Source organism: Oncorhynchus kisutch, linkage group LG11, assembly GCF_002021735.2.
Source record: "Oncorhynchus kisutch isolate 150728-3 linkage group LG11, Okis_V2, whole genome shotgun sequence".
Classification (NCBI taxonomy): Eukaryota; Metazoa; Chordata; class Actinopteri; order Salmoniformes; family Salmonidae; genus Oncorhynchus; species Oncorhynchus kisutch.
Genome location: NC_034184.2, coordinates 28,680,527 through 28,708,386, shown reverse-complemented (window position 1 = coordinate 28,708,386; position 27,860 = coordinate 28,680,527). Strand labels below are relative to the sequence as shown.

The 27,860-nt window shown below is 41.3% G+C and overlaps 1 protein-coding gene across 1 annotated transcript; it reads right to left on the bottom strand.

The window, feature by feature from the left end:
• Nucleotides 1–4,378: 4,378 nt before the first annotated feature.
• On the bottom strand, nt 4,379–27,683 carry galm (galactose mutarotase). The gene is made up of 7 exons (XM_020495321.2): nt 26,318–27,683; nt 24,738–24,892; nt 21,675–21,881; nt 21,108–21,189; nt 18,094–18,244; nt 17,732–17,906; nt 4,379–7,904 (listed from the first exon to the last, which is right to left on the bottom strand). Exons 1-7 carry the CDS (start codon nt 26,502–26,504, stop codon nt 7,827–7,829), a joined length of 1,035 nt encoding a protein of 344 aa, XP_020350910.1. The 5' UTR covers nt 26,505–27,683; the 3' UTR covers nt 4,379–7,826.
• Between the last annotated feature and the right edge of the window lie 177 nt (nt 27,684–27,860).

Sequence of the window (27,860 nt, the reverse complement as noted above, 5' to 3'; positions counted from 1 at the left end):
TTTATACCTTCCCTGCCGGGGCTGATGAGACAGTGGATTGCGCAGTTAGTAAATAGGTATTTTCTGACTTTATTGAACAGATGACAGTGGGGAAAGATAGAGACAGGTTGTGTCAAAGAGCAGTAGGCCGGATTCAAACCTATGCCGACCGTGTAGACATGTGCCGCAGGCAGTCGGCTTAGACCGTTGGACCACCGTAGTCCATGAAAGTAGTACACTTAGTACATTTAGGATGCCTACATAGTGAAGAAAATGTATAGCAAACTTGTCTATTTATTTGACCAAAGAGACAATAATTCCCTCATTATTCATTATATGGAATTTTAATAGACTATCTAGGTTATGTATGCGATTATCTTCCATATTTCATATATCATGACTCTATACCATGGGTAATCAGTCAATTTTATGTGAGTCAGGGGATTTTTAAAAATGATGTGTTCAAACAACATATCCAGTGACAAACTCTCTTTCTAATCCCCTACACAGCATCACCAGTGTATTGATGTGGTTCCTATAGTAACAGCTGTCATTTTCAAACTTCCACCGCCCACTCATCTGCTTTCTGAATAGTCATTTAAATATACAGTACCAGTCAAAAGTTTGGACACACCTACTCATTCAAGGGTTTTTCTTTATTTTAATTATGAAATAACACATATCGAATCATGTAGTAACCAAAAAAGTGTTAAACAAATCAAATATATTTTAGATTTTAGTTTCTTCAAATAGCCACCCTTTGCCTTGATGACAGCTTTGCACACTCTTGGCATTCTCTCAACCAGCTTCACCTGGGATTCTTTTCCAACTGTCTTGAAGGAGTTCCCACATATGCTGAGCACTTGTTGGCTGCTTTTCCTTCACTCTGCAGTCCAACTCATCCTAAACTATCTCAATTGGGTTGAAGTCGGGTGATTGTGGAGGCCAGATCATCTGATGCAGCAATCCATCTCTCTCCTTCTTGGTCAAATAGCCCTTACACAGCCTGGAGGTGTGTTGGGTCATTGTCCTGTTGAAAAATAAATGATTGTCCCACCAAGCGCAAACCAGATGGGATGGAGTATTGCTGCAGAATGCTGTGGTAGCCATGCTGGTTAAGTGTGCCTTGAATTCTAAATAAATCACAGTGTCACCAACAAAGCACCCCCACACAATCACTGCCTCTGACCACAAGGACCTCTACACCAGGCGGTGTCAGAAGAAGGCCCTAAAAATGGTCAAAGACCCCAGCCACCCCAGTCATAGACTGTTCTCTCTACTACCGCATGGAAAGCGGTACCGGAGTGCCAAGTCTAGGACAAAAAGGCTTCTCAACAGTTTCCCCCAAGCCATAAGACTCCTGAACAGGTAATCAAATGGCTACCCGGACAATTTGCATTGTGCCCCCCCCGACCCCTCTTTTTACGCTGCTGTTACCCTCTGATTACCATATATGCATAGTCACTATAACTATAGATACATGTACATACTACCTCAATTGGGCCGACCAACCAGTTCTCCCGCACAGTGGCTAACCCGGGCTATCTGCATTGTGACCCACCACCCGCCAACCCCTCTTTTACGCTACTGCTACTCTCTGTTCATCATATATGCAGTCCCTTTAACCATATCTACATGTACATACTACCTCAATTTGCCTGACTAACCAGTGTCTGTATGTAGCCTCACTACTTTTATAGCCTCGCTACTGTATATAGCCTTTCTTTACCTACCTATTGTTCACCTAATACCTTTTTTGCACTATTGGTTAGAGCCTGTAAGTAAGCATTTCACTGTAAGGTCTACACCTGTTGTATTCAGCGCACGTGACAAATAAACTTTGATTTGATTTGATTACCACCTCCTCCATGCTTCATGGTGGGAACCACACACGCAGAGATCATCCGTTCACCTACTCTGCGTCTCACAAAGACACTGTGGTTGGAACCAAAAATCGCACATTTAGACTCATCAGACCAAAGGACAGATTTCCACCGGTCTAATGTCCATTGCTGGTGGTTCTTGGCCCAAGCAAGTCTCTTCTTCTTCTTAGTGTCCTTTAGTAGTGGTTTCTTTGCAGCAATTCAACCATTAAGGCCTGATTCACACAGTCTCCCCTGAACAGTCAAAGCTGTGTAGAAATTATAATGGACCTTTGCAGCTCGCTAATAATCACCAAAATTAAAGATAGACAGTCAGGGATTATTGAAAATTCCACAAATTATGGATTAAGGACCATCTTTGGCTAAATTTGGCTGTGAGGATAAATCAGTGCGGCCCTCCGGACCTTGTAGAAGACCGAATGCTGCCCCCGGGCAAAATGAGTTTGGCACCCCTGCTTTAGCTTACTTAAGTGAAATCAGTTTAGACTGTAATGGCACTCTTATCTCTGATGTTGGACACTGTTTTATGACAACACTGAATAATCATATTTACTTTCATAAAGTTAAGACCAACACAAATTCTACAGGTCACATTCTTTAGATTCAACCATTCAGAGCAACCTTCCACCGGACTGAATAATATACTCTACAAATCTTGCCATTAGCCCGATGCAATAAAATATATAGGTTCAAGAACAAGAACGTTATTCTCATCCAATTAAATCCAGCCCAACCACACACACCTTGTCTTCCTCCATGCTAGGAAGATGAACAGTGAAGTAGATTTAGCAACCTGTTTAAATTCAACACCCCCATCTCTCCAAGAGACTAAAAAGGCTTAGGACTGACTTCAGAATTTAAAGTTTTTGTAAATTGAACCAAGGAGAGTTACTATAGCAACACTGCTGCCAATGGCCTTTGACTTGAGTCTCTTAGCAGATTTGACAAAAGGGTAGTACTCACTTGGTTCAGATGAGAATGAACTCACACTGCTTACAGCTAGAGTAGCCACAAATTGAAATAGGCCACGTGAGATGAATCCAAAAGTGTGACAGGCGCAGACGGAAAAAATACTATTGGGATTTCATTAGTATTCAATGATGTGCTGAAGGAAGTTAGTTTGACAGGCAACTCATTTAGGATGCCACTCTTTCCATTTTGTCCATGATGGTATGGCACAATGAAACACTCCACTGAGGAGACTCACTGACTTGTATTTGCTCATTGGTTAGAGTGCCTTGGTTCAGCCTTTGCCTAAGATACACAATACACATCTGGTTATTTTACTTGTGGTAGAAAACAAACACAAGTAGCCATTCTTAGGCCAGATAGGCAGGTATTTTCTCCTGATTTCCCCAACAATTCTCAACTTCGCCTGAGGCTTTTCCTTACACAGCCCATCACTGTAATACAATTTTCAAAACAGACAGACCTGCCGTGGTGATATTTAATGTTTTCCAGTTGAACGAGGAATAATTCATGTTTTCTGCTCTGACAATGAAGAACTCCAATTAAAAGATTGTAGCAAGTGAATGTTAAATTGTAGTTCTAGAAATGAGACAAATATATACAAACATTGCTATCTACAGTATATCAAATTGAGCTTTTTAAAATTGGATAAACGGTCTTTCTTGCCAGACAGTGACTGTGGGAAGAGAGACTACACTAGGGCTCTCCAACCCTGTTCCTCGAGAGCTACCGTCCTATAGGTTCACTCCAACCCTTATCATCACACATTATTCTAATAATTAGCTGGTTGATAAACTGAATGCTGTTAGTTACAACTTGGGTTGGAGCGAAAACCTACAGGAGGGTAGCTCTCCAGGAACAGGGTTGGAGAGCCCTGGACTAGACAAGTACTGCCATTCAGAGGAACAAAACACAAAACGTGTAATTCTCTGCAGTCTCCCAACAGTAGTTTGATATGGATTCATTCAGAATCATTCAGTTAAGAAGTTTATGGAACTGCAACCTGATTTACCATCCATTGATTATATGGACCCCTACACACTGGTTATACCAATGCTTAGAAGTGTATTCTAGTTCTATTGCCCAAAAACAGTAATTTCTCCCTTTTTATGGGCATTTTTCTGGTCTCTGGACTAAATGGAGAAGTCAGAGAAATTTTGAAAAGGGGAAGGAAAGGGAAACATAACGCTCCCACAAACCTGATTGTTCATTTACTAGAACGTGCCTTCAGAAAATATTCACACCCTTGACTTGTTTCACATTTTGCTGTGTTACAAGTTAGGATTAAAATGTATTTAATTGTAATCTTTTGTAAATGATCTAGACAAAATACTCTGTAATGTCAAAGTGGAAGAAAAATTATAATATTTCTATTCCGTATCTTTATAATATATATATATATATATATATATATATATATATATATATATATATATATATATATATATATATATATATATATATATATATATATATAAGTCCTAGTCGATGACAAGCATACTCATAACATGATGCAGCCAACACGCTTGAAAATAAGAAGAGCGGTACTCAGTGTTTGTTTTATTTTATTGAATATATAAAACATACAATCTACTTGCAGTGAAGCCACTCAAATATATACATCACATTTGTCATCAACAGTGTCCCATCCAGAGCGACCCACAGATGAAACCAGTGTCAACAATGCAAAAACCAAAGGACAACAAAAATCATAACAGCAAGGCCAACTGAATATGTTTGAGTGCATTTGTGGCACTATTTACATGTGTGCGCGTGTTTGCATTTGAATGAGTGTGTGTGTATATGCATGTGTACAAACACCTGCACGGTATCAGCCTCAGGCAAACAGGCATTAACTCTAACAATACTGCCCCTCAGTGTCATTCAAACATACTTTTTGTTATGTTTTATTTTGACTTTATTTTTTTACTTTTATCTTTGACCATCATTCTATCCCCCGCACAGCAACTCCACTCCCACTTGTCTCCAATTCCACATCCCAACCCTCAGCCCCTCCCATCTATCTCTGCTGGCCACCCTCTTCAGATTTCTTCGCACCACATATATTTCAACTAAGCTGTGATGTTTAACATACAATTTGAATCTAATTTAATAGAATCCACAGATTGCAAGTTAAAGATACATATTTTCACTAAGAGTATTAGTATATTAGTAATTGACTGACCCGGTCTCTCCAGATCTCCCAACAATACTATTTCTACAGTTAATTTTAGATCAATGTTATTCATTTTCAGCCATTCCTGAACCTGAGACCAGAAACAGGCTGAGGGCAATACCAAAACAAATGGTCTATTGATTCTGTATCCTCACAACAAAATCTGCAGAGCTGTGATGATTGTATGCCACAAATATTCAACATTTTGTTGGTGGCAAGAATTCTGTACAATAATTTTAGCTGAAAAGCAAAGTCTTGAATCTTGAATCTTCCCAACTATTTTGCAATCTGTATGGCACAGCTGTCAACATGTGTTGTGTTGAATTTACCCCAAATATAACCCTTTGTATTCAGGACATCAAGTTAAAAAACAAATTGCCACATTTCTTGAAGTTTTACTTTAGTCCCTTATTGCAAACGGGATGCATGTTTTGGAATATTTTTATTCTGTACAGGCTTCCTTCGTTTCACTGTCATTTAGGCTACTATTGTGGAGTAAACTAAAATGTTTAATTTTTACCCATCTACCAATAGGTTCCCTTATTTGCGAGGCCTTGGAAAACCTCCCTGGTCTTTGTGGTTGAATCTGTGTTTTAAATTCACTGCTCAACTGAGGGACCATAAAATTATCTGTGTGTGTGGGGGGTACAAAGATGAGGTAGTCATTCAAAAATCTTGTTAAACACTTATTGCACACAAGTGAGTCCATGAAACTTATTAAGCACATTTTGACTCACATACTTATTTAGGCTCGCCATAAAGGAGTTGAACACTTGTTGACTCAAGATATTTCAGCTTTCATTTTTTATTAATTTGGAAAACTTTCTACAAACATAATTCCACTGACATTATGCGGTATTGTATAGGCCAGTGACACAACATCTCAATTTAATCCATGTTAAATTCAGGCTGTAACGCAACAAAAGGCGTAAAAAGTCAAGGTTTGTGAATACTTTCTGAAGGCTCTGTACGTCAAGGTAGAAGAGGTAATATAATGGGTGTTTTCATTGAATTGCAATAGAGTCCAATATTGAGTCCCATAATCAAAGATCACTCCAGTGAATACCAATAAGATACACAATTAATACATTCCAGGGAGTTGAATACATACAGTAGCTGCCAAATAGATTGTCACCCTTGCACTTTTCCTAAATAATTCTCTATTTCTTTTCAAATAAATTACATATTAAATAAAACTGTCACCACACCTTATTGGATTTTCAACATTGCAAAACCAAATTTATTTTTGCTAACTTAAGTTTCAAATTCATTTAGAAAATAAAGACAAATGGCATGGACAAAATTATTGGCACCCTGGAGCCAGTACTTGGTTGCACCGCCTTTGGCCAAGATAACTGCCAACAAATGCTTATTGTAGCCATCAATGAGTTTGTTGCACCATTCTACTGGCAATTTGGCCCGATCTTCAGTTTTTGGACGCTGAGTTGAACATTGGACTCAAACACCCGATAATCTGCTGATTTCATGATGCCATGCGCACTTTCAAGGCCCCCAGTATCAGAGGCAGCAAAGCAAACCTACAGCATTATCAAACCACCCTCATCTTTAATTGTGCTCTTTTCATTGAATGCTTAATTTGGTCGTCAATAAACACAGCCCTGATCTGTATTGCCAAAGAGCTTTAATTTTGTTTCATTTGTCCACAGAACATTTTCCACAGGATTAAGGCTTGATGAGATGGGTTTTTGAGAAATTCAATCAGGCTATCTTGTGTCTCCTTCAGCAGTTTAGTCTTCCTATTTTTACCTATGACCAAATGAAGCTTACAAAAGAAAAGAACACCCTCCCTACAATCAAACATGGGGAGGTTTGATAATGCTGTGGGGTTGCTTTGCTGTCTCTGGTACTGGGGGCCTCGAATGTGTGCAAGACACAGTATCATGAAATCCGCAGACTACCAATGTTCGACCCAGGGTCCAAAAACATACTTTGTTGAAGGTTGTGGGTCTTCCAGAAGGACAACGGCCCTAAACACACATCAACAACACCGTGGAATGGTTTAAGAAGAAACACGGGACTCTTCTAGAGTGGCCAGCGAAGAGATGAGGTCTGAATCACATCCATAACCTATGGCAAGAGCTGAAAACAGCAGTTGGTGGAGGGTATCCCTCAAACATTGAAGAATTAGAACAGTTTTCTGCTGAAGATTGGGCCAAATTGCCAGTAGAAAGGTGCAGCAAGCTCATTGATGGCTACAATAAGCATTTGTTGGCAGTTATCAAAAGTTATTCTAAATGTAAAATTATTTGATAAGAAATAGGGAGAAAAAGTCCAAGGGTGACAATATTTTGGGCCACAAAATATTGTAAGAGTAATGGAGCAAAAGAGACCCTGTCTACCCAACAACAAAGGAAAGTGGAAACTAATATACTTATGCATGAACTGTACTATTTATGTAAGTGTAAAGCCTAATTTGAACAGGGCCCAAAGCCAACTTCAAATGGTAGTGGATATTACAATGTTTAATGCAGTAAAAGTCCAGCTGTAAAGAGGGGAACAAAGCAATGTGGAGGATATTGAGAGTCAAATTGGTACTGTACCTGTGCGTCTTTATGAACCCATCACCTCTAATCATGTCATCATCATCATCATTTTAATTTCAAAATCATTACCTGTCCATCTCAGATTGGTTCTTGAATACTACAAAATCAACCTTCTGATTTGAGTGTAAACAACTCCTGTGCCGTGTTTCTCCATCCTTTCATCAGCAAAGGATCAGCTCTGATCAGTGGCTGGGATTCTGATTGGTCGCTCCCTGCTTGATGCTGACCCCTGATTCCCCACCCCCCTCCTCTCCGTCAGGCGGTGGAGAAGGTGAAGCGGGTGACATGGCGGTACTGCTCCCCTGGTCTCAGCAGAGCATCGGGGAAAGAGGCCTGTTCATAAACATAGGGTCACAACGTCAAGGTCCCACCAGAAGAACAGGACACAGGAGGGTCACATTGAAGACAGAAGCAAGGTTTCTGTCTGTGTCGTCTTTTAGAAGACTCATTGGCGGGCTAAAACTGGTTGCTAGGTACATGCAACTGTAGAATTGGTTGCTAGGAGGTTAGGAGTGAATATGGAGGAGGTCTTTCTGTTGGCCAATTTGTGACATGACAGACAGCTACATTGAGTCAGTATCTCAATGTGAGGTTCAATGGATGTGCTGAAGGAACAAACACACCCCACTGGTCACAGACCTCAATTCAACGTGTATTCCACGTTGGTTCAACCAGTGTGCGCCCTGTGGGACACAAACAAACGTACACCCGCACACATGGTGTTTCCCATCACATGGACACGGTCAGGTTTAAGGAACTGGAGAAGTATCTGAACAGAAAAAGGGAACTGAGGTTAAAACATGGACTGGCTGACATTGTTCAGTCGGAAGAAGACAAGAGGCAGAGTTCAGTTCAAACCTCTCCATGTGAGGGTGTGTGTGTGTGTGGCTACCACTCTCTCCTCATATCCTGTTTTGACTCATCCTGCACCCTGTGTTCCCACCCACACTCTCCTTTCCTCCCCCTCATCCTGTTTGCTCCAACTGCAGTGTTCTCTGGCTCCCGTATGCGCAGCGGTTTGATACTGTATGTATGTATGCATGTATGCAAATGGAAGTGCTTCTCAATCTGTCATTTGCCTGTGCACTTTGTTCTTGAGCTCAATCCAATGCAAATGGCCGTATCTCTGCATGGGTCCCTGCCTCTCCTACAGTACAGAAGGGCAGGGGCCAGACCTGGCGCTAGCGAACTCTGAATGTGACCCACGTAGCGGCAGGCAACTCAAATGGCTGTAATTACCGGACAGCAAACCCACCAGCAGCTGTTAAAATCTCATGCTGACAGCACTTTTGCACTGTTTGCACTGTAGCTGTATCCAATCTACCAAGACGGCAATATTTTAAGTCCTCAACTGGCAGCTTCATTAAATAGTACCCGCAAAACACCAGTCTCAACGTCAACAGTGAAGAGGCGACTCTAGGATGCTGGACTTCTAGGCAGAGTTCCTCTGTCCAGTATCTGTGTTCTTTTGCCCATCTTAATTTTTTATTTTTTTTGGCCAGTCTGAGATTTTGGCCAGTCTGAGATCTTTTTCTTTGCAACTCTGCCTAGAAGGCCAGCATCCCGGAGTCGCCTCTTCACTGTTGAGGTTGAGCCTGGTGTTTTGCGGGTACTATTTAATGAAGCTGCATGTTGAGGACTTGTGAGCCGTCTGTTTCTCAAACTAGACACTAATGTACTTGTCCTCTTGCTCAGTTGTGCACCGGGGCCTCCCACTCTTCTTTCTATTCTGGTTAGAGACAGTTTGCGCTGTTCTGTGAAGGGAGTAGTACACAGTGTTATAAGAGATCTTCAGTTTCTTTGCAATTTCTCGCATGGAATAGCTTTCATTTCTCAGAATAAGAATAGACTGACGAGTTTCAGAAGAAAGTTATTTGCTTTTTGCCATTTTGAGCCTGTAATCGAATCCACAAATGCTGATGCTCCAGATACTCAACTCGTCTAAAGGCCAGTTTTTTTGCTTCTTTAATCAGAACAACAGTTTTCAGCTGTGCTAACATAATTGTAAAAGGGTTGCTGATAATGGGCCTCTGTATGCCTAAGTAGATATTCCATAAAATAATCTGTAGCTTCCAACTACAATAGTAATTTACAACATTAACAATGTCTACACTGTATTTCTGATCAATGTTATGTTATTTTAATGGACAAAAAAAATGTTTTTCTTTAAAAAACAAGGACATTTCTAAGTGACAACAAACCTTTGAACAGCAGTGTATGTATTTAGGGATGTGTGTGTGTGCATGCCTTCATGAGTGCTTGTGATTCCCTCTGTTTAAGCTAGCCTTGTTAGCCAGGTTTCAAACACTCTTCTTGCCTATATGCAAATACCCACATACAGTACGTAAACACTTGGAACGACAGAAATGGGGCTCATAGACCTGTACAGATCAAATAAAATGTTATTGGTCACATACACGTGTTTAGCACTCATGAAGGCACGGCAAGCGGTACAGGAGCACCAAGTCTAGGTCCAAGAGGCTTCTAAACAGCTTCTACCCTCAAGCCATAAGACTCCTGAACATCTAATCAAATGGCTACCCAGACTATTTGCATTGTTGGTTAAGGGCTTGTAAGTAAGCATTTCACTGTAAGATCTATACCCGTTGTATTCGGCGCATCTGGCAAATAAAATTGGATTTGTTATTGTGGGTGTAGCGAAATGCTTGTGTTTCTAGTTCCGACAGTGCAGTAATATCTAACAATTTCACAACAAATACCTAATACACATCTAAGGAATGGAATTAAGAATATCTAAATATATGAATGAGCAATGTCAGAGCGGCATAGACTAAGATACAGTACATAGTATAGAATACAGTTGTACTGGTCCTTCTTCCTGCTCATATTTAATTCACTCTACTGACACTGTGGGAAAGAAGAGAAGCTGTGAAACTAATCTCCACAAGGCTAGCACAGCAAGAGGAATGGAGGAACAGGATTTATGGAAATCAACCTCATGCAGCCTTCTCCTACTTAAAAGGCCAGTCTTCCAGCCCAGAATTCAATTTCTCAGAGTTTGATATGGATGGATGTAAAGACAAAGAGAGCCTAGAGAGAAAGATGGATAGAGGTGAGGCAATAACGTGCAGGGCAGGCGAGAAAGGACAGAGAGAGAGGGAGAAACAGTGATGGAGAGAGAAAGAGAGAGATGGGGAGAAGAGAGAAGAGACAGTCCAGGCGAGGGAATGAGTTACAGTGAGGACAGAAGAGAGGAGTATACAGTGCTCAGTAAATCTTTCATGGTCTCCATAGCAGGCACTCCCGTTATAAGCTGATGCTGTGATTACTCAAGCAACAATTACTGCCATATATCTGCTGGCAGCACAGGGGGCCAGCAAAAAGAGAGGGGCAGAGTGCATTATAACTACAGAGGAGGATTGGACAGCCTTCACATTTTGCTGCCTTAAAATGAAATCTAATAAGGTATAACATTATATTTTTTGTCCTATAGATTTACACAACCTACTCCACAAGTGAAAGAAAGTTAGAGAACATTTTCCAATTAATAAAATAAATGAAGATGTCTTAATTGCGTATGTCTTGATGTCTTCACCCCCCAGAGTTAATACTTGGTGGAAGCACCTTTGGGAGCCATTACAGCTGTGAATCATTTTGAATCAGATTCTACCAACTTTGCACAACTCTTAGCTAGGGCTGTGGCGGGCACGAAATTGTCAGCCGATGATTGTCAAGCAAATAACGGTCGGCCTCACGGTAATTGACCGCTAATTAACATAAACACATTTAGCTTCTCCTGGCTTCCACACATTAGAGTTAAGAGAATGCCAAGAGTGTACAAAGCTGTCAAGGCAACGGGTGGCTACACTGAATGATCTAAAATAGATTTAGATTTGTTTAACACTTTTCTGGTTACTACATGATTCCATATGTGTTATTTCATAGTTTTGATGTCTTAACTATTATTCTACAATCTAGAAAATAGTAAAAATAAAGAAAAACCATTGAATGAGTAGGTGTCCAAACGTTTGACTGGTACTGTATATTCCTGGTGTAAATCTGCTTAAAACAAATGAAAGACAAGCTTTGCATATTGCTGTCCATCAATGATTCCCAACCAAATTTACTGAGCTTGAGCAATTTTTACAAAGTGTGCCTTCAGAAAATATTCATACCGCTTTGACTTATCGCACATTTGGTTTTGTTACAAAATTGACTTAATGTGTTTTTCTCACCCATCTTCACACAATACCCCAGTGAAAACATGTTTAGACATTTTTGCAAATCTATTTCAAATTAAATACAGTGCTTTAGCACCATTAATTGATTTTTTATCCTGAAAAACTTCCCCGTCCTTAATGACTTCAAGCATACCCATGCTCAGTAATATGTTCTATTGGATTTGCCCCAAACGTAACACTTTGTATTCAGGACACAAAAAGATGTATTGCTTTGCCACATTTTTTGAAGTATTACTTTAGTGCCTTGATGCAAACAGGATGCACGCTTTGGAATGTATATTCTGTACAGGCTTCCTTCTTTTCACTCTGTCAATTAGGTTAGTAATGTGGAGTAACTACAATGTGGTTGATCCATCCTCAGTTTTCTCCTATCACAGCCAATAAACTCTGTAACTGTTTTAAAGTCACCATTGGCCTCATGGTGAAATCCCTGAGCGGTTTCCTTCCTCTCCAGCAACTGAGTTAGGAAGGATGTCTGTATCTTTGTAGTAACTGGGTGTATTGATACACCATCCAAAGTCTAATGAATAACTTCACCATGCTCAAATGGATATTCAATGTCTGCTTTTTTAAAACCCATCTACCAGCAGAATATCACCCTGTATCCCACTGCTGGCTTGCTTCTGAAGCTAAGCAGGGTTGTGGTGGTTGGTCCCTGGATGGGAGACCAGAAGCTAAATACCCAATCTAGCACTCATATGGTCACCTAATCATCCCCAGCTTACAATTGGCTCATTCATCCCCCTCTCCCTTGTAACTACTCCCCAGGTCATTCATGTGAATTTCTTCTCAGTCAACTTGCTTGGTTAAATAAAACTCAACCAATAGGTGCCCTTCTTTGCGAGGCATTGGGAAAACTCCCTGGTCTTTGTGGCTGAATCTGTGTTTGAAATTCACAGCTTGACTGAGGGACCTTACAGATAATTGTATGTGTAGGGTACAGAGGTGAGGTAGTTAAGCCAGCACCATCCCACTGATGGCTTGCTTCTGAAGCTAAGCAGGGTTGGTCCTGGTCAGTCCCTGGATGGGAGACCAGATGGTGTAGGAGGGCCAGTCGGAGGCACTTTTTCCTCTGGTCTAAAATAAAATATCCCAATGCCCCAGGGCAGTGAGTGGGGACACTGCCCTGTGTAGGGTGGGATGTTAAAACAGGTGTCATTAAAGATCCCATGGCACTTATTGTAGGGGTGTTAACCCTGGCTGAATTCCCAAGCTGTCCTTCAGACCATCGCAGTCACCTAATCATCCCCAGTTTACAATTGGCTCGTTCATCCTCCTCTCCCCTGTAACTATTCCCCAGGTTGTTGCTGTAAATGTGTTCTCAGTCAACTTACCTGATAAATAAATCATTCAAAAATAATGTGAAACACTTATTGCACAAAGAGTGAGTTCATGGGACTTCTTAAGCACAAGGGGTTGAATACTTGTGGACTGAAAACAGCTTTTCATTTTTAATTAATTTGTACAAATTTCAAAAAACATCATTCCACTTCGACATTATGGGACAAAAAAGCTAAATTTAATCCATTTTAAATTCAGGCTTTAACACAACAAAATGTGGAAAACGTAAAGGGGTGTGAATGCTTTCTGAAGGCACTGTATGTTGCCCTAACAGTTGTGCAAGGTTGGTAGAAATTGATTCAAAATGTTTCACAGCTGTAATGGCTGCCAAATGCGCTTCCACCAAGTATTAACTCTGAGTTATAAGCACATATGCAATCAATACATCTTTCACTTTGAAAATGTGAACTAGGTTGTGTAGATTGATAAAAACATTTACTGTGCAAGGGGTTTGTTGACTTTCACTAGTGACTGTATGCTGTCTATATGAACAGTATACATATGGGCAGTATATCAAACATTAGGAACGCCTTCCCTCACAACAGCTTTAATTCGTCGGGGTATGGACTCTATAAGGTGTCGAAAGCATTCCACAGGGATGCTGGCCGATGACTCCAATGCTTCCAACAGTTGTGTCAAGTTGGCTGGATGGCCTTTGGGTGGTGAACTATTCTTGATACACATAGGAAACTGTTGAGAGTGAAAAACCCAGCAGCATTGCAGTTCTTGACACAAACCGGTGTGCCTGGCACCTACTACCATAACCGGTTCAAAGGCACTTCAATATTTTATCTTGCCTATTCACCCTCTGAATGGCACACACACAATCCATGTCTCAAGGCTTAAAAATCATTCTTTAACCCAACTCCTCCCCTTCATCGACACTGATTGAAGTGGATTTAACAAGTGACATCAATAAGGGATCATAGCTTTCACCTGGTCAGTCTATGTCATGGAAAGAGCAGGTGTTTTTAATGTTTTGTATAATCAGTGTATATGATTTGCTGCTTTCTGCAGCACACAAACACAACCTCATCAGATGTAAAAGGTATATCAATAACAAATGTCTGGTTCTTTAAAATGCATGATTACAGGGGCCAAAGTGTACATGTACAGAGCAAGGGCAAATGTTTCAATAATAATGCCATAAAGTCCATGAGGCTCTCATCTCTCTATACTGTATTTCCAACCTGTGTAAAACTGTACTAGTGAACTGCTGGTCAGCTCAGCCATGCAGGAGTGTAACTCTAGCCAAGGGCAGCCAGCTCACTGATAAGCTGAAGGTGCCCAATGAATCAAGAGCACAAGAAGTCAAAGCACTCTATTACATTGCATGCTATAGGGATTAGGGGCTCTGGCGACAAGGAGAAAACTCAATACTTGGGCTGTCCCCGACAAAAAAAAAAATCTTGTTGTCCAGTTCTTTCGACCAATCGATTGCGTATATAGGCAGACACACCCTATGTGTTTGAATAAAATCAACTACATATGCACTGAGCTTGTCTGATGCTTTAATAAGCACACGGTTTTATCAAATAATTAAGACACACAAATGACTCAAGAACGAGCCCAACAGTCACACCATGTTAAAAAAATAACAGCGAGTCTGCTCTAACGGGATTTTTTTTAATAGCATATCAAATATTAAAAACAGCCAAATCTGTGACATTGCTTTATCCGACATTTTGACGTTGCATGAGGCTTGGTGCTCACGGAATCACTAGGCTATTAAACAAACACTCAAACAGGTAACAGAAGCTAGCCTTGTTTCTATAGATATACATGGATGATTTATAAAGCCATGCACATTTAACAGGAAGTCTATTGATTATAGACCTAATTAAATTGGGGTTACCTCTCTCCTCAATTTTCTTAGACAATTAGGCTAAGGCCAGGGCTGTTTCCTCGTCTCTGCTGCTGCTGCCTCCACCACATTGTTCTCAATCCTAATGTGCTGATTTGTTATGAAATAATATTTGATTTATTAGTGTTGAACAATTATTTTGCATAACACACCCAGTCACACACGCGCACCTACACACTTTCCACCCGTTCTCCATTCCCCCTCTCCTTCCATCTGTAAAGTGGCCTCTTCCCCTCCCACACACTTCTGACCACAATCCATTTCCCATGATTCCAATCTGTGCTCTTACAAAATCTCCATCAACTCACGGAACCTGTCCTCTGCTCTTACACAACCTTCCTAAACTCCTTTACATCAATATTATATGCACCACGCCCTTGAATCTCTTCTATACACCAACTACAATCTCCACATTATGTTTTTACTGCCTATACACCAACTACAATCTCTACATTATGTTTTTACTGCCTATACACCAACTACAATCTCCACATTATGTTTTTACTGCCTATACACCAACTACAATCTCCACATTATGCTTTTACTGCCTATACACCAACTACAATCTCTACATTATGTTTTTACTGCCTATACACCAACTACAATCTCTACATTATGTTTTTACTGCCTATACACCAACTACAATCTCCACATTACGCTTTTACTGCCTATACACCAACTACAATCTCTACATTATGTTTTTACTGCCTATACACCAACTACAATCTCCACATTATGTTTTTACTGCCTATACACCAACTACAATCTCCACATTATGTTTTTACTGCCTATACACCAACTACAATCTCCACATTATGCTTTTACTGCCTATACACCAACTACAATCTCCACATTATGCTTTTACTGCCTATACACCAACTACAATCTCTACATTATGTTTTTACTGCCTATACACCAACTACAATCTCCACATTATGTTTTTACTGCCTATACACCAACTACAATCTCTACAATATGTTTTTACTGCCTATACACCAACTACAATCTCTACATTATGTTTTTACTGCCTATACACCAACTACAATCTCCACATTATGCTTTTACTGCCTATACACCAACTACAATCTCCACATTATGTTTTTACTGCCTATACACCAACTACAATCTCCACATTATGTTTTTACTGCCTATACACCAACTACAATCTCCACATTATGCTTTTACTGCCTATACACCAACTACAATCTCTACATTATGCTTTTACTGCCTATACACCAACTACAATCTCTACATTATGTTTTTACTGCCTATACACCAACTACAATCTCTACATTATGCTTTTACTGCCTATACACCAACTACAATCTCTACATTATGCTTTTACTGCCTATACACCAACTACAATCTCTACATTATGTTTTTACTGCCTATACACCAACTACAATCTCTACATTATGTTTTTACTGCCTATACACCAACTACAATCGAGTCACGCCATTCGAGCCGTGAAACGTTTCTGCTCTCATGTATACCATCTTCTAACTGTAACTGACTGCCATTTCCTTTAGGTTCTGCTTTACACGGAACCCAAACCGGCTGTGCGCGTGCGACATCGTGCATAAATGTATTTTGTCCCCCCACACCAAATGTGATTACTACACGCAGGTTAAAATATCAAAACAAACTCTGAACCAATTAAATTCATTTGGGGACAGGTCGAAAAGCATTCAACATTTATGCTAGCTAATTTGTCTTGGGATATAAACATTGAGTTGTTATTTTACCTGAAATGCACAAGGTCCTCTACTCTGCCAATTAATCCACACATAAAACGGTCAACCGAATCGTTTCTAGTCATCTCTCCTCCTTCCAGGCTTTTTCGTCTCTTGACTTTATATTGCGATTGGCAACTTTCATAAATTATATGCATTACCGCCACTGACCTCGTTCGTATAACCAATGAGGAGATGGCACGTGGGTACCTGCTTCTATAAACCAATGAGGAGATGGGAGAGGCAGGACTTGCAGCGCGATCTGCGTCAGAAATAGAACTGATTTCTATTTCAGCCCATGGCAATGCAGACGCTCGTTGGCGCACGCGAACAGTGTTGTCAGCCTGTTAGACTTCAACTCACCTGTTACAGCTCATCAAAGCATTACACATAATTACAAAGCAAGTATGATGAGGATGATTCACCATATGAAGGTCTGTTGATCAGTATAAGTCCATTTGATTTTACTTTCATGAGAAAAATCTGCATGTAACTAAACTGCTGGGCATTTGCAATGTTAGATACAAAGATAATCTAATGAACTTCTAGGCTTAATTTTTCAGTAGCGGTGTCATTTATCATTTAGTTAATGGACACATCATTAATGTCGTACCTTAACAGTAGTTATTCCAAAAAAATACTAGAGTGGTGAATTAATAAGTCAAGTCTTATTAGAGATAATGGGCTGTGAGGAGAAGGCTCAGGAACAATTCAAATGTGTGTGTGTGTCTTAGCAGCCTGCCTTGCAGTGATTAAAATACATGTCGACCCACCAGACTTAAATAGGAGAAGAGTACTGACAGTGTGTAATGTTCCTTGTCAATACAAAGTCTACAGCAGCAGTAGTTAAGCCCATAGGCAAACCACGACTGTGGCTAAACATCAACTTTCATCTCAATGGTTGCAGCCTACACAGACTACTATTATTGAACCATGGCCAAGTTAGCTGTCTCTTGCTCTCCCCTCTACCGCTGATCTACTCCATGCATTAGTGAAGGACTACCTTAAAGGACAGCGTACCTGGTTGACAGCGTCAGGCCAGTTCTGTGTCTCCAGGCAGAAGGCACTGTGTTTAGGATAAGAGGCCCCACCCTTTCCTTTAAAAGAGCAATCCAAGAAGTTGGCTGTGTAGAACTGGACGCCGGGCTGAGTGGTGCTGACCTCCATAACACACCCACTCGCTGGGTGAAATACCCTAAAAAGAGAGAGGGAGGGCAGAGGTGAGGGTATGGTAGGAGAGAGACAGTCACTCAGTTATCCAAGGTTGTAGCTCGGGCACTGTGCAGTGTTCATGCATTTTCTATGCTCTGCAAGAGCACTACTGATGCTTTATCAAGAAACAGCAAGACTGCACTGTACCGCCCAACATAGTTTGGCCTCACCTTGCACACATGCGCTCTGTCCAAGCATCTCCAGGTGATGACAGGCAGAAGTTGTGGTCGAACCCAGGCCCAGGCACTTCTTTCAGCCGTGGGCCAATCAGAACTGGCCTCCGAAGGTCAAAGGGTGTGTGTTCCACTGGTCTGACCTCGCCTGTAGACAGAGCAGGGATAGAGCTGGGTATGACAGTTTTGACATGAATAGGGCTGAGGACCTGGACACATCACCTAAATTAACTGGCAAACATCCAACGCCAATAGGCTTTCAAATTCATTAGCAAGGAGACAGAAAATGAACTGAGAAAGACATATCACTATTGAAAGAGTGAGGATATTTGATTATGTCAAACCATCTAAAATAAAGCGACATTAAGCTCCCAATTCCATTGAATGTATTCTCCCTTTCCTTTAGGAAAAACCTTTGTAACATAGAGAGTGACTTTAGGAGGTGGTATGAAGGACAAACAGCCCCTTTCTCCTTGACAGCATACTAATGTCAGATCACATTCTCGGTCTTATTAAATGCTGAGCAACTCAAAGGCTTCTCAGAGAGCCTGCCCACCCCCAAACCACCTCCTCGTTGATCCCCTTGCAATTTCACAGGCCAAAAATATCGCCATGACGAAAGTGGCTATCAATCAGATCGGCTTCCTCATTTATCCAGTGTCTCAACAGGAACTGAGACAGGAAATTAAACTAGTGACATGATACAGAGGGCCTTTCACATGCACAACAAAAAACTATCCAAACAGACAACACAGAGAAGAAACAAATACAACCACAAAGATGACTTAATTAAGTGATTACGTATGAAGAAAAATAACGTGAAGGCTCCTCAAGGTTCTATCAAGTGGCAAACTGGTTTGTGGGATGTATTCTAGTCTGGATCAGTGAGTTGTAAACTGGTTTAGAGTGTTTAGGGGCTGTTGGTATAACGCTTGATGTTCTGGTATGGTAAGAAGCATCTTAGTATGGACTAGAGGGCAGCAGGTGCATTTGTGTGGTGGGAGGGGGGGGGGGGTGGAAGGGATAATGGATTCTAGATTAGTGTCTGGTTTTCCATTCCGATTTCGATTCATTTTATGTTTTTGCAAGGACACAATCGCTCATTTTCTCTCTCGATCTGGAGGTATCAGTCTGGGTTCGCATCTGACCTCTAACCCCTGGGCCATTCAAAATGAAAAATACACAGGTGCTCCAACAGGCTCTTACTATCAATTTCAAACAAACAAACAGAGGCATCAGCTGGAGCAAGCAGAACATGTATCTAGAATCTCCATGGACTAACATTTACTCTAAATCCCAAAGCCCAATTTACTGCGGCTCCAAAACCGACTCTAAAAATAAACAGTCATTAACTATTCTGTCTGCACCATTAGGCCGTCCCACGGGGCGGACTGGTAATTGAACTGTAATGAATGTGTTTATTTAAAGGTCTGCGAGAGCTTGGATAGGTTAATCTGGAGTACGTTAATGATTATTCTAAAACTCAACAGCGTTAGACCTCTGTCTAGTAGTGATAGTCTCATCTTTAGGAGAGGAGAAAGAGAGAGAGAGAGTGGAAAAGGAGACTGACACTGATAAAGACAGACAGAGTCGGTAGAGAGAGATAGATGACTCCTGTATTTAGGAGAAGAAGAACTGGCTGTCAGTCACTCTGCTATAATGGCCATTTATCCCTTCTACAAACAAAAAAAAGACTAGGATTCACCATCCAGTCCTCCATACCTGTGGTATTACCATTCAAATGACCCTGGCAACATTAACCAATAGGCCAAAGGCCTAACCAACTTCTATTCTATCTGTTCCTAGAGAAAAGATGACTGTTCTGTGCAAATCATTCACATTTTCATTGCGGACTGTTTTTGTGTAATTTAGGCACTCTAGGAAAAGATGGAAAAATCATTATTTCACACTACATTTTAGGCAGTGCTGTGGTCCCTCCACTCATGTGGGTGAAACATATCCGTTTCTCTGTGGCGTAACGTCATGCAGACATTGCTAATGGAGCGACGCTTGGACTCCCTACTAAATTATTACTGAGTCGTGCTGCTCTCCCCAGCTGCTCTCGCTCTGCTGATTAAGCCTGATGGAAGATTACAGCCTGAATCCCATCAATCCACTTCCATTATGTTGCACTGTGTCAAGTCTTTGACATCCAGTTAACAATCTATAGTCTTATTCAGGCGATCTAGTATTGTCTAGCCTCATGCTGTGCCCTAAATGTTATACTAAAGTCAGAGAGAGAGCGAAAGATTACATTTTGGCTGAAATTGCTTTCTGCTATATAATCAATTCGGTCAACTGATAAAGTAGGGGGTTCTTATCAGTGTGTGTTGATGCAGACTTTTAAGGCCTTAACCTAAATCTTTCCCAACAGTTGTTTAACCATTTTTTTTTGTTACTCTTCTACAGATTATAATTTGTAGAGTGAGAAACAGTGCGAGGGTCCTGGAGCACACTCAATCTGAAGACTGAAGGGAAACAGTTGTCTGCTATCTGATGCATCTGACTCTAACATGCATCAGTCAGAGTCGTATTTCTGAGTTTGGAGAAGATTGTTATCACAAATTTGCTCTCCTAGAACAGAGGCCCACAGGTTGTGTCTGTCTGTCAGTAAGAACATATAACCGCAGCTTCCTGACAGCTCAGTGTGTCTGTCTGCCGCGTGAGGGTCACACGCACAGGTCAACACCTCATCCTCATTATACACCTCAACAGGGTAGGAGACGTGATACACACAGAGTAAAGGCTAACTTGACTAGTGCAAACATTCCCTCTTTAATACAAACTTATTCCAATTAAAAATCATTCAGCTGAGTCATGTTGTGTATGTCTGACATGCTCACTTCTGAGAGGTTGGGGTTAGGATAGGGCAGGTAATATTCTATCCATGTAATTATCCTATCTGGTATTTTACTCCGGGAGCTTTTGAGACTATTCTATAAAAAGCAGTTTTTTTCCCTTGTGATACAAATATCATTTATTTAAAAGAAAAGTGTATTTTTCTTTCTTACCAGTGGGGATCATGACGTCATCTACAGGCAAATATGTTGGAGCGTTGATGGACACTTCATGGTCGTATATGTCAGCTGAGCCCTGCGCGCGCACACGCACACGCACACACACACACACACACACACACACAGACACACACCTTGTTACCATGCTATTAAACAAAGCTCAGTTAGCGTTAGACTAAAAAGCACCTCAATCTCAACCCATGCACGCTTCTGAGACACTGTCACTCAGAACGTGCACTCTCTTGAAACACTTTCATTCAATAACCCCGTTACCACTCCGTTGACAGCAGAAGAGACAAGGAGATACTGAGGAGGAGGTGCGTATGTGTATTCCACAACATAATGCCTGTGGGCTGTCAATAACCAATCACACTGCAATCCCCCGATGACGTCTGATTTAAATACTGACACAGAATAACACAGCCAACAATATAGAAAGAGTCTGCTTTTCTCTGCCACCAAGGAGCCTTACCAGTGATTGGCTGGTTCTATCCATACATTTTTAACATGATTTCACTGCATAATTGTCTGACAGAGGACAGCTCCTCCTCATCGTCCTACCTGTCCAGCCAGGTTGAAGTAAGAGTGGTTGGTGAGGTTAATGGGGGTGGTTCTAGTGGAGCGGGCCTGGTACTGGATGCTCAGTGTGTCCCCCTCCAGGGTGTAAGTGACAGAGGCCTGCACCTCCCCGGGGTAATTCTGGTCTCCGTCTGGGCTGGTGAGGGTGAGCCGCACCCCGCCCTCCACACCCTCACTTCCCCATATCACCTGGAACACAGCACAGCACAGGGGCAAATCAATAAATCAATTACATTTGAGTCCTTTAGCAGACGCTCTTATCCGGAGCGACTTACAGGAGAAATTTGGGTTAACTGCCAAAAAAGTGATTCCCCAGTTCTGCCTCAAATCCATGAGCTAATCCTGTATGAACTAGAGCTGAATTCAAATCTTTCAAACAATGGAACACCTTTGTTATCATCTCCCAGCATTATTGTGTTTGACCTTAATCCACCGTCTAAATGTTCTGAAAGTGTTCTGATCCTCCATGGCCCACACTGCAGCTGAATGTTATAATAGGCACTTTCAGTTACTAGAGAGAGGAAGGGAACGAGAGGAAGGGAGGGACAGAGACACAGAGACAGAGAGGAGAGAAAGGGTGCGATGGGAGATAGACAGCTAGAGGGAGAGAAAGAAAGATAAGAGACAGCGGTAGAGGGGTATAAAGGGGGGGGGGGCAGAGTAGGGTGAATTGGTCATAGGAGGAACCTGTCATTAGGGAGCCTGAAGCGCAAGGACAAGATGTACTAACAACAAGCTAAAAATGGGGTAGCATGCATCGGCAAGGCTCTGATACATCTCCTGGAGCTAATCTCTCTCCAGCCTTCCTTCTACCCCCCCCCCCCCCACACACACTTTCTGCATGCCCATTCTCTCTCGCTTTCTTTCTGTACCACAGCAATTCTTCCACCTCTCTCTCGGTGGAGTGCACCGTCAAATCTCCCCAGCAGCGCTTAAAAAAATAAGTATTTGCTCCACTGACAGCAGCCAATGTCAAACACTGCCTGCAGTTAATGCGAAGCCCCTTTGATTGACAGCTGGCTCTGGCCCTCTGTAGCTTACTCTCAGCTTGAAATAGGAATGTCATCAAGACTTAAAGTATGATGCAATCTTCTGTTTGCCGCTCCTTTTATAATCCATCAGTTTGTCATCTCCATCATGGTGCTACCAGTGCTACCTGCTATTTACAACTAGCAGCCCTTCAGAGTGCTAGGGGATGAGTCACGGTGTGATCTGGAGGACACCTGTGGCTTAGCAAAAAGAACAAGAGTGGCCTCTGCATCTGTCTGTAAACAAATCTTTCCATGCTAATTGAGAATGCGACAGTTGCTAAGTGACCACAGTCAGGCCTGGTTGCCATCTCTCTTCAGCGATTACATTCCACTACTTGCCACTCCATAACAGAAGCCCTCCATGTCATTGTTGTGTGGCCTTGGTTTCTATCTACAACAGATGTGAATGAGATCAATCTGTGGTCCAAGACAAGCGTGTGAATGGAATGGTGACACTGATTTGTAACCAGAGGACTTCTAGCTGAGTTTAAAAGTGTGGGCTCAGGATTTTGGGCTCATGAGTAATCAACTTGACCTGAAGAAACATCGGGCACTATGGGGTCTATGGGTGTATGAATAAAAAAAGCCTAGATGAGACATGATATGAATAATTCATGATGTTATCTCTTGTATCCTTGGTGATCGGAACAGGAATGACGACAATTTGAATTTATATCATGCAATTGCAGTGTTCTTGGCGCCGCATGGATAATAGAGTCCGACCCCCGAGGTGAAAATGGAATGATGAATATGACTGATCTATTACAACTCAGTCTGAGCTCTGGTTTATCAAATATCACTGCTCTTCCCTGGATAAAACAAAATATATTATTTTAAAAGTTGTTGAAAGAAAACTAGGACTGCTTTTAACTTGAACAATATTCCTGTTGTTATACCACATTTTCACACTTCTGATACAATCTCCCAGGGAGACGTAATCAAAGAGAACAATCTGATTGTAAATATTCGCAGCAGACTTCAAAGGCGCTAATGTTTGATCAAATCTGGGAAAGATGGAGCTGAATCTGCTAAAAGACTATCCACAGACATCTCACCAGCCAGATGGAACTATAGAAAGGCTGTTGTGTCTGTCCTCTCTCTAGCTGGAGAGTGCAGGGGCTTAGATAGCTTTCTCTTTATGGAGCAGTTAGCAGATACTATAGCCGAGTGCTATTTCCGGGGGCCATTAGCCGAGTTTATAATGCCTATAATTGATTCAGTTGTAATGACGCAGTAGTGAACACTGAGGCCTACGGTTGGATGGTAACGGTGTTTTGTGCAGCACAGCTTAAAGTGGATCCATCCATGGCTTCCATACAGGGCTGATTAAAAGGCATGTAGTGTGACCGACGGGGGAGAACACTCATAATGTGCTGACCACAGAGAAAAACACAGGAAGCATTTATGTCTAGCAGATTATTGAACTCATTCATATAACAACAACAAAACAAAAAATATATGATTTATTTTTAAAAGATTGATCCTACTGCTGCAATAAGACATTTACAGCCGTTCCCTTTGGGCTCTTTATTCCTGTGTATTCTCCTGAAGTCACAGCGCAGCGCCGAGATATGAGGAAAATCAAGGTAATCATTTAGAATGGACTGCACCTCCTACACACTGCAGAAGACGGATTATACCCAGGTCCTTTAAAGAAAGGTTAAGAAAATGTCTCCTGCCCAGTCATTCAGGCTTTTAACAGCACCCGGTTGCCGTCATCATGACACACATTACATTGATTACACACTAACTAGACACTTCAATTGCTCTTTTGCACACTTGTCCAGCACTGTAAAGTTTTACTTATTTTCATTTGGGGGTAATCAAGAATGATCTCAACTCATCTGTGTAAGAGAGTTGTCAATACAGTAGTCATGTTGACGTCTACACTACGATACTTAAATAGTGTTAGTGAGTCCTGTCTTAATATGCAAGTGCATTCCATCGAGATACTTCAACTTCCATTTCTATGCTGCAGTCTGTGTGTTTCCATGATTCGGTTGGTAGTTTTTACCTTGCTGAAGCCCCTCAGTCCTCCATGGAGGGAGTTAGGTCCATTATTGATGGCCAGTTGATAATCCTTCCCGTCGACCACAAATCTGCCCTTGGCGATCCTATTGGCTACCCGGCCGATAACAGCACCAAAGTACTTGGGGTTGGCCAGATAGCCTGCAATAAAACAGTTGAGCCGTGTCATTGTTTCTCATTCAAGAGTCACACAGATATCGCACATAAAACAGCACATTGGCTCAGTGTTTACCATGCACATCACATAAAACACTCTAGAGACTTTAATATTTGTAATAAAACTCTTAGCAATAATCAGCACAAGCTACACACTCTCTCTCTCTCGATTGGTGCAGGCTCTTTGCTTTTAGTTGTCATATCATTTCACCATCCTGTTATCAATTCCTCCCACCTTTCAGTTGATGCAACCATCCATTTTTTTATTTTCAGAGGCTGACTTCTGTGTGTCTCCTGCTGACTTCAGTATGTCAGAGACACACACACATTAGCACTTTAAAACTAATTTCATAAGTCATCAGGAGGTCAGTAGGTCAAAGTTCTGATTATGCGCCCCCCTCCCAGTTCAGAGACTGCATGTCAAACAATTTACCCCTATTGAGCATAGCTAACATATGTCAAACACCGACCTGGTATCGGAGCATTTTGTACTATTCTGTACGTAAATCCAAAACACGCCTTTAGTTTGTGTACGTCCATCACCCATTTCATATGATATGTTATGAATTAGCTAAATGTGCAATATGTTATGAATTACAATTTGTATTATATGTTAAGAATTAGCAAAATGTGCAATATGTTATGAATTCTAGCTTGGTCGCTAGGTGGCTAACGTTAGCTAGCTGGCTAACATTAGCTAGACTAGGGGTTGGGGTTAAGTTTAGGAGTTAGGTTAAAGGGTTAGGGGGTTAGTTAAAAGGGTTAAGGTTAGGGGAGGGTTAGCTAAAAGGGTTAAGGTTAGGGGAAGGGTTAGCGAACATGCTAGGTAGTTGCAAAGTAGCAAGTAGTTGAAAAGTGGCTAATTAACTAAAATTGTCCTTGATGAGATTTGAATTCGCAACCTTTGGCTTGCTATATGTATTAAGTAGCTTAGGAGTTAGATTAAGGATAGATGAAGGTTTAGCTAACATGCAAAATAATTGTAAAATAGATTTAAAAAGGTAGTTGAAAAGTTGCTAAAATGTCCTGATTTGAACTGGGCGGTCGTTGCTAGAAGTTCGCCTTATACACCAACCCTTGTTTTTGTATTAAGTAACCATCTGTCCTATGTAACCATACCAAACATAACAAATCATTCAATTGAGTGTCCCGGATTTACATTTACTATGTTACGTCTAGTCTATTAGACCAGGCTGCGAACACTGGAAACTTCCAGTTATTGCGCTAACATTAGTTAGCCATTGGCTCGCTAAACTACCTCTAACTTCCTTCATACTGGACACAGACACATATAAATGGTATCCACGATTTCATCTGACTCTGGGGAAGTAGATAAAGGAATCATTGGCAAAATCCCGAAGTATCCCTTTAAGTCAGCTAAGCATGGAGGAATTCAAGATCAGCACTTACCCTCAAGATCATCATAACCCAGAACGATGTCATTGACCTCTCCATTCTTGCCTTTACACTTGATGGCTGTTATGATGCACCCTAGTGTTATGATTTCCACTGTGATGTTAGACGATTTCAGAATCCATTTCTGTACACGTCCTTCTCCCGGTACCTCACCGAATTCCTCCATTAGTACCAGTGCCATGTTGCCTCAAAGTCAGACTTGTCTTTGACACGATTTCTCACTTTGATCATATGAACTTGCACACGGAAATGGTAAATTGTCGTCAATGGGCAATAAAGAAACAATAGGCTAGTAACATTCTCACGTCACAAGAAACTTTATTGCAAGTTCCAAATGAAAACACGTGCGTAAACTGCTACACTACAACACAAACCATGGACTTTGCAATTCAATGTACAAATGTTCAATGTTTATGATATTTGCGTCCGTATTTTATGACGTAATTGTTGATGTCATTAGAAGAAGACAACATATTTGTAGTTCTATACATTAACAGGAGCGTGAGGTTATTGCAGTATACCTGCAATACATATCAGTATATGTATTAGTAAGTAAACGTAACTGTTTTCACACGATTAAGTAGACCCACAATAAACATAATAATATACATCTTATTCAGAGATTAAAGTGACAGAACCAAGAAATGAATCAATTTGATCTGTTTTCCAAGTTCTCCATTCCTGTAAATGACCTCATCAGTCGTTTGTGTGTTGCAGTCCCAGATGCCCTTTCCTGATGGCCATTATGGCAGCACATGTTTTAGGCAGCTGTGCTCTTGCAGGATCTAATCCCATGGTCCACTGCATCTGATGATCTACTTTCCCTGTTGCTCGGCCATGCCTTCAGTAGAGGGCACAGAGGGCAGATCCAGTCATCTCTCCCCAGAGAAACAGACAGGGTGTTGAGATGCCATGAACAACAATGGGTTTTGTCATCTGGTGTGATGTAACAATGTTAACTCCACATCCACTGGAGATGTCATGTCACACCCAAGGGGCTTTTTCCTACCCACATGACAAAAAAAAGCAAATTTCTACCATTCAACAACACATGGAAGCATTCTGAGGGTGGAGCACAGTGAGTGATGTTCTATCCTTCCTATCAGCAGCCGTGGTGGAGACCGAGGCCAAATTGGTTCAATTAAGATAATCATTATTTCAATCAGGTAGCAAACCACTCAAACAGCCTCCTGAGACGGACAAAGACTAAAATAACCTTCAGTCAGAGAGAGAAAGAGAGGGGGGTGGGGAAAGAGAGACAAAACGAGAGGGAGGGTTATATCTGAACTCTGACAGAACGAGAAGGATGGTTATATCGGAACTCTGACAGAACAAAGCATCAGGCTGACCACTTACAGATAGAGAAATTAATTGCTGATTTATAATTATGTCAAATGCAACGCTTTACTCTTCTACACTGTGCTGATAACCACAATTATCCCATCAAAAAAGTGTGTGTGTCTGTCTCTGTCTGATGTGTGTCTAACTACAGATATCTGTATGGGAACCATCAAAGAGCAAACATTCCCAGAATTGA